Source organism: Chamaea fasciata, unplaced genomic scaffold (genome assembly GCF_029207755.1).
Source record: "Chamaea fasciata isolate MVZ Bird 193981 ecotype frontalis unplaced genomic scaffold, bChaFas1.0.hap1 SCAF_20, whole genome shotgun sequence".
Taxonomy (NCBI): Eukaryota; Metazoa; Chordata; class Aves; order Passeriformes; family Sylviidae; genus Chamaea; species Chamaea fasciata.
The window spans coordinates 11154014-11167673 of NW_027094105.1; the positions used below are offsets into that span (position 1 = coordinate 11154014).

Below are 13660 nucleotides of genomic sequence, written 5' to 3' on the forward strand. Positions count from 1 at the left end.
AATTAGAGAATTCCCATCAAACCAAGTTTTGTGCAGGTCTAGCTATTGGTTTTGGTTACCTTAAGAGCATATAACCTCTACTCTCAGTTGCTTCAAGCAAGATACTGTCTCACGGAAAATGAAAACAATCATACCAGGATGGACTTGATGATCTTAGAGATCTTTCAAATGTAATGATTCAATGAGTAACTTACAATCTCTTCCAGGTACCTGCTAATCTAATGTCATTCGAATAATTTCCTCTCCTACCTGGTGTGACTTCAAGTGCCAAACTGAAGAAGCAGGTTATTGTTCTCTAAGGAGGAAGAGGAGAATGTTTTTCCTGACATGAGCCAGCCACAGATATTTCAGCACTTTCCTATGTAACTTGAAAGTGATTCTGACACAGCTTTTAAAAGCAGAAAGTGAATGTTGTCCCTAAGGACCAGATAAAGTCTCATGCACTGAGTGAAAGCAGACAAGTTAGATGGACAGAAGATTAATCCTGACTCCTGCAGGATTCTGAGGACTCAACTATTTGTGGTCAGAGACTGCATGAACTGATACTTGACCACAAACTGAGCATCATATCTTCTGCCTATTCTTTTTTAAATGGTTCTTTTTATTGTTAAGCTGCTTTGTGTGACTGAAGAATATTTGGCCCATGTTGGGTTTCAATTCTTTCTAATGCACAGAATGACTGACAGTGTTAACTTGCTCCAAAGTGTCAATTAGAATAGAAAATTGTGGAATAACATTTTTATAATCTAAGTGCACTGAGTTGCTTGACAATGTGGCTGCCTCAAATTTTCTATCAAATCTCTGGACAATTCTGCTGTTCATATTTGAGCTATTTAGGAAAAATGTATTTTGGCACAGGACAGTTGGTTTTCTTTTTCATTCAGTTATTTTGCTCAGGAATACCCTGTTAACGGCTTTAAGGCTGTTCAAATTTATGTTGTGCTGAAGTTTTTCTTTCATTCTTTTACCAGTGGCATGGTTGGTTATAAATTTGATGTTTTAGTTCAGTCCAAATGTTGTTCATTTCAAATCCCTTAGTACAGGGAAGCAGGTAATCAGGTGTTACGTATTACATGGTCCTGGCTCCTCAGAATGACTCCATATCACTGGTTCTGTTCTGTTCTGCCCTTCTGCGGAATTGACTCCACTCAATTCCAGCGTGTGTTGCAACTTCAGGACATTAGTACTGGTAGATGGCACTGCTAAAATCATGGTGGCGGTGAAAGACTGTCTAACCGTGGAGCAAGTACAAAGAGGTCTCCACATCAATATCCAGAGAACAAATGAACAGAGGTGTAACTGGGCCTTCTCCTCTGGAGGAACTCTATGCTGTATTCCTGCTGTGCCCTGACACTCCTGCAGTCAGAATATTTTTCTGTTCATATGTTAAATTCATCACTTTTTCTGTTTGAAACTCTTTTGCCATATAGCATCATTATTCAGACTTCATCAATCACCAGAAAACCTCTTCTGACTTTCCTAAGATTGCATAGAGGACAAATTGGCAAGTCAGCCTCTAGCTTACAAACCAAGAACACCGTGGAAGTCAGTGTAAGTGAACAGTATCTCTACTAGAACAAGTTCCCTTGCATTAGCAGTATGTATTCCGTAGACTTCCATGATTTCCTACATTTTTATTTTGAAACTTCTCTAACAACAAGGAGAGGAAAATACCTGTATTGTTAAATGTCAGAAGTAAATTTTTTGTACTTTTAAGAGGTCATGTTGCAATCCTGAAAGCCTAATACTAGCTTTTCAAGAAAACCAGTTCCTGATGACAACTGCATTTAGATCCTGGGACATGGGAAAGTGTATGTAAAGCTGACAAAGTCTATTTGATAACTGAGGAACTGTTTGAAAAGAGTGGTAATGCAAAATATATTTGTATAGTTTTTCTCTTTTTTTGCTAATTGAAGACAACTTTGAAATAGGAAAAACGTAGCTATCTGCAAGGGCAGAGTATCTAATGCCATTAGAGATGGTGTAGAAACTTTTGAATGTGGTAACATCCTGTCACCAGTAAATGACTTCAGACTGTTAGACTGTGATATGGTCTGAATTATTCTGCACCTGTTGATTTTTGTGATTATTCATCAATGAGATTAAACATCTTTTCAGTATAGCACAATTGTGAAATTGCTGCACAGTATTGAGAAGTTCAGATTGATGACAGTGAAAAAGTACTGATGGCAGTGAAAGAATACTGGTAAAACTCCAATTTTAAATTAGTCTTTAAGTATTAAACAGTTCGTAGCTGCTGATTAGAGGTGTTATGATGCCGTTTGGTTCCATTTGCTATTACCTGGTACTTCTGTGGTTAATTGAAAGCTGCTATTGAAATACAGTATGTTGCCTCTCACTACAGCATTATTACGGCATTTTCACAAAAAATATCACAAACCATACAAGTTTTCCTCCATCAAAAAGAACAACTGCAATAGTTATATAAACATTATGTCATAATTACTATTTTCAGAATTGTGAAGATACCACAAATATAGGTAATATTATTGGTTTATTAAATGTGCGATTTTGATGTAATTCAGTGCCAAAATGCATGTTGTTCCAAATAGCACCAAAATGAGGCAAAGAAACTAGTTTTCAAATTGAGACTTGTCATATTATAATGTTAATCAATTTCAACATTTTGGTTTGTTTTGTGTGGAAACTGTTGCACTATTTTGGCTGTGTTTTCCAGCAGTCCACTGCATGCCATTTGTGTAAAGAATTCTTTCTATAATTCTTGTGAATTGTCTCACATGTAAGAACTCTGGCGTTGGAATCTAGGTTTTTGGCCAAGTATTTTGTTACCTCAGTCTTGTATCAAGTTGCTGCATTTTTCAGTTTGATACATTGATAATAATGATTGTTTTGCTAATTAAATACTTTAATGTAAAAAAATTTGTTTACTACAACAGTAATAGCATTTGGTTGTAAGTTTAAAAATGTGCAGGGTATGTATGCTGTTGACAATAAAATATTCTGAAAAAGAACAGTAGAGGTGCAGAAGGAATGTTTTAGCTCAAAGGCAGCATGCATGCTTTATTTGTAAATGAATGGTAGTATAATTGAACAGACTTTATAGAGCAGTGTCTCGCCATTTAGTAGTATAAATACAACAGAATCAACATTTCTAGGATAAAAATTGAAAAAGCCTCCAAATTTGCAGCTTTTTCAAGTTAGATTTGGAAAGTCCAAAGAAGTAGAGACAAACTTCAATTTCTCTGCACTTAAAATTTATTTCAGGACATTTTCAGATGACACCAAACTGAGTGGTGCAGGTGCCACACCTGAAGACTGAGGCCTGGACAAGGTTGATGGGTGGCTGGGGCTGCCATAATTCTAATGAACAGATCGAGAGCAACTCTGCAGAGGAGAACTTGGGGGTGCTGGTGTATGAGAGCCTGGACGTGTCCTGGCCATGTGTGCTGGCAGCTCAGAGGCCAGCCATGTCCTGGGCTGCATCAAAAGCAGTGTGGGCAGCAGGGGACAGAGGTGATTCTGCCCCTCCACTCAGCTCAAGTGAGACCCCATGTGGAGTGCTTCATCCAGCTCTCAAGTCCTTGGTACAGGAGAGACATGAACCTGTTGTAGTCAGTGCAGAGAAGGGCCACAAAAACAATCAGAGCTGGAGCACCTCAGCTACTGAGGAAAGGCTGAGACAGGTGGAATTTTTTAGCCTGGAGAAGAAAATGTGCCAAGGAGACGTTATTGCCACCTTTTAGTACTTAAAGGGGACTTAAAAGAAAGATGGGGACAGGTTTTTTCAGTAGTACCTGTAGTGATAGGAGAAGGGATAATAGTTTAAAAGAAGGTGGATTCAGACTAGATACATGGAAGAAACGTTTTGCAGTGAGGGTAATGAAACACTGGGTTGGCCAGAGCGGTGGTGGATGCCCCATCCCTGGAAGTGTTCAGGGTTAGGTAGGACAGGGCTCTGAGCAACCTGGTTGAAGATATCCCTGCTTATGGCAGGGGAGTTGGACTATGTGATCCAACTAAAAGCATTCTATGATTTTATTTCTTATGCAAGGTAAATAAGGTCCAGATAATGACTGGCAATGAAGGTCCTTTAATTTCTGCAGAAACATAATTTCATGAGCAGTTGTCTGAGAGAAAAACCACATGTGAGGATGACAGCAAAACAAGCTAATATAAAAAAAGTTACTTCTACTGCTGAACAGGGAAGCATATATCCTTTTCCTGAAGTGGACTCCTTTTCCTGTTATCCCCAGCAAACAGGAAGAGTGTTTAAAAACTTTATTACTTGGTAGTCTTGAAAGTAAGTTGGATCTATACAATTTTTCCTCAAGGTCATGTCCAGTGTTCCACTGTAAATATTTTATAAAGGAAGCATGTGTAAGTGTCTCTCATATCTACCAAATGGTTCTTTTCACTAATAACATCAGTTAAGATGGCAAAATTGACTGGAATTTTTCTCCTTCCCATAGGTAACAAGATACAAAATAAACAAAGTGAGCATGTTAGGAAGGAAAACCAACAATCACAATATCCCAGGTTGACACTGTTATGGAATCAAATTGCAGGGGGGAGAGAGGACTACCTTCTGCATTGCCGTATTTCACTATAAGGTAACATGCTTTTGTCATAAAACGTCCAAAGATAAGTACTGAAGAGCTCATTAAATGCTCATTATGTCCAACCATCATTTCTTGTAACCTGGGAGAGAAAAAACAAAATGAAATATTAAATAACATTGTTCCTGCTCTGGATGCAAGACTGTGCTAGGTGTGCAAGGGAGGGCACTAGCACAGCGTTAGTTTTTTTTCGGAAATAATTAATGGTTTATTGCGGTATTTCCATAGATGTGATCCATTATTTTGGAGATTTGTCTTTCAAATTCGGAAAATACACCATATCTTGGAGAACATTTAAAGAAAAAAAAGAAAAAGCCAACGTGTATAGGTCTCAGGAGACCCCAGATGTAAGAGCATCTCAGATAATTATATTAGGAAGGATGGAAACATCCATTTTGCATCAGCTAAAACAGAGTGGTCCATAACAAAGTGCAGATAGTAATGAACTGGAGGAAGTATCCTTTGTATTTCTGGACTTTGTCTGTAGCCACATTCTTTCTCCCAGAAATCAGGTTCAAGGAAGAATGGACAGTGGTGGGAGAAGCATTTGGTGTCGCAAATGATTACTTGCTTCAGATGATCCATGTTTTGGGGTTGCAAGCACGATGTAACTAAATATAAAGCAAACAGGGTCAGAAAACAGATTTGTTCTAGCATAACCATAGAGAAAAGTCCATCAAATTCTGCCGAACTAAGAGCAAACCCCAGCGAACCTGGTGAAGTGGCCGGAGGTGCGGCGGGGCGTGCCGCGGCCCGCCCCGGGGTTCTGGCCGAACGAGACCCTTGGCGGCCGCGCTCCGGCGGGGCCGCTCGCCGGTGCCGGTGCCGGTGCCGGTGCCGGTGCCGGTGCCGGTGCCGTGCACGGCGAGCCGCGCGGAGGCACCGCCACGGGCGGGCAGCCGACCCTAGCGCGAACCGCCCCACGCCGGGCGGGGGCTCTGCCCGAGGCAGGGCCGGGGCGGGGGCGCCACCGCCTTCCCGGGCCGGAGGTGAGGCCGCCGAGCGCTGCCGCCGGCCCCGGGCCGCAGGGGGATGCCGCGCTGGCCGCTGTCGGCGCCGCCGAGGGCGCCGGGCGCGAGGGTTCGGCGGTGCCGGCCCCACCTGGCGCGGCCGCGGCGCTGCCCACGCCCGCGCGGCAAGGGCGGCTCCCGCGGGACGGGCGGCCGGGCGCGCTGCCCGCGCCGCTGCCAGCCTGGGAAACCCGCCGCCGCCGGGGTGGACGCCGGGCAGCGGCCCCCGCTCGGGGTCCTGCGGCTGGCCGCGCTCGCAGGAGGGGCGCGACGGGCTCCGGATTGTATTTCCGCTCGAGAAATTGGAGGATGGTTATCAGCTGTAGCATTACTTTTCGGTAGTGGGGTTAACCACTCGATGGTAAGTTAAAGGTACATATTAATTGTCCAAACCAGGTTTGCTTAGTCTCTGAATACGTTCTAGGGGTGGAATTTAACTTTAGATTTGAGGAATGCAAAACTTCTCCAAAGCATAGTTCCAGTGTGTTGTGGGTTAATCCTGGCAGGCAGCTCAGCCCTCACCCCTGCCCTTGTAGTGGGATGCAGATAGAATCAGAAGGGCAAACGTGGGAAATCCTGTGGGCTTTCCCTGAGATAAAGACAGTTTAAAAGGTAAAGCAAAGCTGCATGCAAACAGAATGTGTAATCTATTCATTACATCCCCTTAGCTGGCACGTTTCTAGCCATTTCCAGGAAAGTAGGACTTGATCATGTTGAGCAGTGACTTGGGAAGCCATACGCTGTCAAGTCGCATGTTTCCCCCTTTCTCCTTCTTCCCCCGGCTTAGATGGCTGAGCATGGCATCGTAAGGTGTGGAATAGGCCTTTGGTTGGTTCGGTTCAGCAGTCCCAGCTGTGTTCCACGCAAATTTCTTGTGCCAACCCAACTCCTGGGACGGGAGCCACAGGAGAAACGGAGACGGCCTTGACTGTGCCTAAGTACTGTTCAGTGATATCTGAACATCAGTGTGAAGCACTTGCTTTGGTCACAAATCATGACACCCTGCTAGCTAGTAGGAAGAAAATTAACTCGGTCCCAGCTTAAAAAGTACAGTGTGAAAGAAAAAAAAGTTGAAATAACAGTCTTTGAAGTGTCATGCAGTTTTTATTTTGCCCAGTCTGTTTGATTTTTCAAAGGACACAAGGTTTAAATGTTTACAAGAGGAGTTTGGTTTAGGGATGTACAGCAGATTATAATGGAGAAGTTTCTGAGTGTGTACAGGGAAGTGTGGGGTTTGTCAGTTCTAATGGCACAAAATAAGTACAACAACTGTATATTGACAGTGGTATGACAACACTATATTGTTCTGGCTTACTGTCTTTGTATTTAGAATAGAAAGAGACAGTTTTAATTTTTTTTTGGAGTAGTATTTTATTAGTGGAAAAATACTGCCTTCGGATTAATCCTTCAAACAATATGCTTCTGACTTTGGATCTTATAAGAGAGAAAGGACACTGGTGTGTCAAAGAACCTTTCTGAAAAAAAGTAAGCTAACGAAAGGTTAGCAACAGGCAATTGAGACAAAGATGGTAAATGATGATTAATATTTGGAATTCTTATTTAGGCACCAGTGATCTGTGGTTTTGCTTTTGACAAAAATCATAAATTAAAGGATAGAGAATAACTTTTTTCAAAAATGGTAAGTTTTGTGAGGCTGTTTTTTAGTGGGGGATTTTTAGTGAGATCCTGGATAAACAAGGATTAGGTTGCTTATTGTTCTTATACTGCTGAAGCTAATACTTCATATTAGCAACTGAAACTCCGCACTCACCTCGTGTCGGTTGCCCTCTGTTCTTACCCTAGATTGGGAGATAAAGTAGTAAGATGAGAGTTATGAGGAACTTAACACAATGTAAATATTGTAAAGATACTGAAATGAGAGTATAAAAAGTCTTCAGCTGTCTCCATGGGAACAAAACAGATTACAAAGGAAGGCCACAGTGCAAAGAGGATGTGAGGAAGATTAATTATTACCCAGGAATGACTCTTGGACTAAATTGGCAATTGGTAGTTGTAGAGGATTTTAGAAAGATGTTGGAAAAGAAGGTCTGAAAATAGAAGTTGGACAGCAAAGGTAAAAACAACATCCAATTCAAAGGTGATACAAAAAAAATTCCATTTCAAAATTCTAAAAAAACAAGCTATTGGAAGAACCTGTAATGGGAGATTAATAACTGTGTTGTGAGTGTAGTGGTACAATGTGGCTAAAGCATGAGTGATTCCTTGGTTTAGCATGGGGGGAAAGGATGATTTAAATATATGAAAGTTTGTAAGTGCATTCTTGGTCCCGTACAAGGTTTTAGAGTAAATTAGGACTGTGACCAATGAAATAAGGAGAAACGTGATTAATTTGAGCAGCTCAATCTAGTGAAAGATGTCTCACCTACAGCAAGGGGATTGGAACTAGGTGATATTTAAAAGTCCTGTCCAACCCAAGCTATTCCATGATTTTAACCATGACAACAACTCTTCCTTATGACCTCGCTGCAGAAGAAAACACGTTGTGAAACTGCACTTGCTTGGCTGGGCAGATGTATTAATTGTTGGCTGATGACAAGCTCAGATGTTTCTGTGCAATATGTTGCATCTCCAAAAAATATAATCCCAGCGTGCATTAAGAAAATTTCCAACAATGGTGAGGGCTTGTTACTTGCCACATACAAATGGATAAGGTACAGACATTTCTAGCCTCCTGTACTAGAGAGTAATGGAAACTGGGCCAACTGCACAGAAATGACTGGTGAAGGAAGACTGTTTCCTATGACATGGTTTTACCTTTCATTCAACTGTTTTGTTGAATGAAAAGATAACGAATGTGAAGACGAGGAGGTGATATTACTGCAGTCTGTCAGGATGGCGGGTAGGAAGAAAGCCTGCGTACAGTTAGGTGGAATACTGCAAAGTAGCCATTGATACCATCAGCTAAATATAGTAGTAAAGCCAATTGTATCATTCGTGTCATGTTTACTTGCCTATTAATTAGAATTAAAAATGCAAACTCAGAATTAATTGTTACTGTAAAAGAAATTCATTTAAATATGCTGAAAGCATACTTTTAAAATTAAAACTTGCCATTTTACCCTCTCTTTAGTGAGGAAATATAAATGTGTTCTTAATTACACTGACCTTATGTATTTTATGACTACATATTTGTGCTGTTTATTTCAGGAGAGCAAAATTAATGAGTCATGCTGGGGAAACCGTGAATTTCACTCGTCAAATAATTACATATTTCTTTTAAGATTCAGCGTTCTGATGCGTCTTTGAGCTCTTAATTTTGCTTTTTTCTCGGCTCCTAGAACTCACTGTTGTTTCAGCACTCCCTCACAGTTCCTAATCAGAATCTGTATCTACATGTTCTAGCTAGGCCTATAGCATGTTACGAAAAAAATATTTGTCCAAGAAATACAGATATATATAGTGTATTTTTCTAGTTCTTTTTATGTATGTGTGCAAACTGCGTTTATATGAACATGCAAGATTAATTTTCAGAAGAAACCTTAAGTAGCCTTAAAAAAATCCATGAAAAAATGTTTGATTTGCTTCAACAACTCCATACTCATCTGTAATTTAAGTTCTTGCCACACAACTGTGTACTTTGCTCAATAGAAGGAAAACTTGTTTTTCTGGTAGGTGTGGCTGCTGTTACGGACATTATAAGGGCAACAACTATGTGAAATAAAATGTGCCAGGAAGGGTCTTAGGACTTGTACCATTTTTTTCTCTCTCGGTATTGTTCTGTATTGAGCAATTATTGCAATTTACCTTAGAAGTATTTAAGTTTTTATCTGTTTAAAATAAATAATTAGTAGATTATTTTAGCAAAATAAGTTAGCAAAAAAATAAATAGGGGACTGAACAGAACTTCACTCAGCTATCTGATTTAAAAGGTAATTTTTCCTTTCCAATGTTCGCTGTCCAAAACACAATTGAAAAGATATGGGTTTTTTTCTTGTTAGTTATTTATTGCTAGCAAAAGCAGAAGAAAGAGCAGGCAATACATTAATTTTGTTATTTACTGTTGACATGGTTTGATATTTCTTTAATTAAAAATATTTATTCTGTAAGAACAATATATTAAGTCATAAATAGAAATAACCAAGGGGAAGAATGTTAAATTGACCTTCTCTATGTTGTAAGATTGCTAAAATTTATAACATCCTTGGAATAGGTATGCTTGGGGGAAACCTGTACTTTAGAACGTTTCATAGAAAGACTTTAAAAGTTTGAGTTGTTTTCAGTCACAAATCTCCATCTGGAAGTCATATGGCAATGGCAGACTCTTATTATGTATTTGCAGTTCTGCTCTCAGTTTTAAGGACCTATGGGGAGGACTCTCTATTTCAGAGATAGAAGAGTCAGTGCTTTCTTCTTCTCCTTTTCTGCTTTGTGCCTAGTGTGATGTAGTGAGATGTTTGGTGCGCTATGACTATTCTTGTCTAAAAAGCAATTTCTTGGTAGCTAGTGAAGGCTGCTTGCTGTAAATCACATCAACCTTGGCATAGGGGACATTTTCAGGGGTGTGTTGTGACTGTGGTTCTCCCTAGTTCACTTTTTTTTGAAAGAGCAATTGTGAAAATATTGTACATTATTTTGAAGACACGGGCAATTGTTTTTCACCTGCCAGAAACATTTTCATCACCTTGTGCAATAGCATTAGTTCGTTCCATCATGTCATTTTACGCCACACTTCCTGCTGGCAGTTGGGGAAACCCACTTCTACTAATTCAGTTTCCTGGTCTGACGTGAATTTGATTAATCTGGGCCAGATCTCTAGTAAGCATTAGTATGAGAAGACCTTTCTTGCAACTCTGCCTTGTACAGGGCTGCATAGGGTAGAGTGGCTAACTGAGACCAAGTTTTATACCTGCATAGATTCCACCTGCCTTCTGATGGATTGTATGAATTGACTTTCCTCTGTGTCTATGGTGTCATCTGTGGTGATCTGCAAGTTAGGGAATTCATAAATTAATGATTATATCTGGACCATCGTGTGTAATCCCCAATTAGCATGTTTGTCATGAACTTGATTAATTCTAGATAAATTTATCTGCTTCTGGCTTGTCTGTGAGAAGTCTGGTTGAGTTTGGTTTTTTAAAACATAACTTACATACATACTGTGTAGGTGGAAAAAGTTTTGCATTGCTTTAAGAATTACTGCCTAGTTATTAAACTGGATATTCTAAAATATGGATTATTGGGAAAAAATACTCCTTGTATTGCTGTATATAGACCTCTGTTATATTCTTCTACAGAACCTTCCATGTACAGAAACAGCTCCACACATCTGACAAATAGAGGCATTCAGAGTGTCACATACAGTGTCGTACATATCATCAAAGGCGTGTTCTGTGACTGGTTTTTCAGAGAAGCACAGTAGCCGGGTCTCTCAGTAAGTCAGTGCACCACAATACAAACTTACCCCATCTTGTTTGTGAAATTCTTGGGCAATGATCATGGGTCAGTACTTTCTCATACTGTGTCTTTTCTTTTCTGCAGATACGGCAGCATAAGGACAAAGACATTTGCATGCACTTTTACATACGTACAAAATGTTGTGTGCTGGGAAAAAATCTTACTTTGCTGCTGCTGTGTGCATTTTTACTGTAACTTCAATGCTCGCAGTTTCTTATCTGCGGTTACAGGGACTTTCTCATCAGCCACAAGTAATTCAAGAAGGTAGAAGGTGTAGAGAGAAAATTGCCAATAGCACTATAACAGCATTAAAAGGTAACAAAGCTTTTATTATATCCCCATACTTTGATGACAGAGAAAGCAAAGTCACTCGTCTGATTGGGATTGTTCACCATAAAGATGTAAAACAACTGTACTGCTGGTTCTGCTGTCAGCCCAATGGAAAGATATATGTATCAAAAGCAAAAATTGATGTTCACTCAGATAGATTTGGATTCCCTTATGGTGCAGCAGATATACTTTGTTTGGAACCTGAAAATTGTGATCCAACACATGTATCAGTTCATCAGTCTCCACATGGAAATACTGACCAGCTGCCATGGTTTGAAATTAAAAACCGCAAGGCTGAGACCTTTTCTGTTGACTTCACTGTGTGCATTTCTGCCATGTTTGGAAACTACAACAATGTCTTGCAATTTATACAGAGTATGGAAATGTACAAGATTCTTGGAGTACAGAAAGTGGTGATCTATAAGAACAACTGCAGCCATCTGATGGAAAAAGTCTTGAAGTTTTACATAGAAGAAGGAACTGTTGAGATAATTCCCTGGCCAATAAACTCATACCTCAGGGTTTCTTCTAACTGGCGCTTCATGCAAGATGGAACACACATTGGCTACTATGGACAAATCACAGCCCTAAATGACTGTATATACCGTAACATGAAAAGGAGCAAGTTTGTGGTGCTTAATGATGCTGATGAAATAATTCTTCCTCTTAAACACCCAAACTGGAAAGCAATGATGAACAGTCTTCAGGAACAAAACCCAGGGACTAGCGTTTTCCTCTTTGAGAACCATATCTTCCCAGAAACAGTATCTTCTGGCCCGTTCAACATTTCGCCTTGGAATAATGTGCCAGGTGTTAACATATTACAGCATGTATACAGAGAGCCTGACAGGAAACATGTATTCAATCCCAGGAAAATCATAGTTGATCCACGAAAGGTGATTCAGACTTCAGTCCATTCTGTCCTACGTGCTTATGGGAAGAGTGTGAAGGTTCCCATGGATGTTGCCCTCATTTATCACTGTCGGAAGGGCCTTCAAGGACACCTTCCCAGAGAATCTCTCATCAGGGATACAACACTGTGGAGATACAACTCATCATTAATCAAGAATGTTAACAAGGTGCTATCTCAAAACATTCTGTGAGCTCAAAATTGAAACCTTGGTTATAAGAAGAGAAAGTGGAGTGCTACCTGTATTGTGGGAAGACAGACAATATAATTTAAAGATCACACTAAATTCATTTCTGCATGGAGTTTACATTTTGCTGCAATTATTTAGGGAATCTATAGCAAATAGATTTATGAATGAATCATTTAATGATATCAAGGATCAATGCAGATTGCAGTATTTCTGGGAAATGTACAATTTGTTTTCAGTTAAAACAATAATAAAAACCAGTATTTGTCAATTGATTCAAATAATGCAAAACAGTTTTCAACCTATGTACAAAAGGTACAAATACAGTCATTAAAGGTAGCGTTGCTTAATTCTTGCAGTTCATATGTCACTGGGTATCAAATTTGTATGCATCAGTTTGAGTAAAAGGTAGACAAGCAGTTGAGCACAATCTTCCTTTCAGCTGTAAAAAAATTACCCCTTATGTTCTTGGAAATAGTGTATATTAAAGATGTAATGGACAGTAACCCTACACACAGACATTGGACTTTTGCTGACAAAAAACATCTTGTTCAACTGGACTTTGGAGACATGCAAGTTTGAGGAGTGATCACACCTGTTCTGAATTACTGAAATGGTAAGTGCTGAATTGTGTTGGAAAGATTTAACAGAGGCAAAGGGTACAGAGTGATCTTAAAGAAAAAGATACCTTTGTGAACTGAAAGGAACCTATTTTGAGGTGGGAAAAATAGATGGCCAAACAACTTTTATGAAACATAATAGTTTGTTGGGTTTTCTTCCTGGTACCTTGAAGCCTCATAGGAAAATGTTTCTTGAAATTTAGACATAAATCACATTTTAGTCCTTTATGTGGTGGGTAAGTTGAATTATATTGCTGCATTTTTTCCAGCCTCTATCTGGAAATAGTGCCCAAGTAGTGACTTTTGCTAAAGGGTCAGATGGAAACCAAAGCAAACATAAAAACCATTTGCTCACTTCTGTTTCACAGTTTCAGTGTCACGACTTCAGTTTCTGTATGATAAGCCCCCAGAACTACATGCATTGCAATGTATTAGAACCTTCCTACTGAAGACACATCTGAAGGCAGCAATAGCCTGACACTGGTGTCTGACAGAAGTGTGTGTGAGAGCAAGTATGCTTTTTAGAATTTTTGCATTAGTGTCATGCTCTCATTCCTTTATTTACTTAGTGGTGGCACATAACTGTGCCC

The 13660-nt window shown here is 39.8% G+C and overlaps 1 protein-coding gene across 4 annotated transcripts in view; it reads left to right on the forward strand.

Annotated features, from left to right (window-relative positions):
* The window catches only part of RALGPS1 (Ral GEF with PH domain and SH3 binding motif 1), a 75852-nt gene extending 64545 nt beyond the window's left edge, over positions 1–11307 (forward strand). Inside the window, exons 22-23 of one of the 4 annotated variants that reach the window (XR_010723520.1) lie at positions 10864–11000; positions 11108–11307. Coding sequence is in view for 2 of the 4 variants with exons in the window: in XM_066201262.1 (XP_066057359.1) it covers positions 1431–1493 (63 nt within the window). In the remaining 2 variants the exon portion in view is untranslated. Of the gene's footprint in view, positions 1–206; positions 3098–4451; positions 4539–10863; positions 11001–11107 lie in introns of those variants that run through there. The other 3 variants (XR_010723519.1, XM_066201263.1, XM_066201262.1) reach the window with 3 other exon arrangements.
* Positions 11308–13660: the final 2353 nt, after the last annotated feature.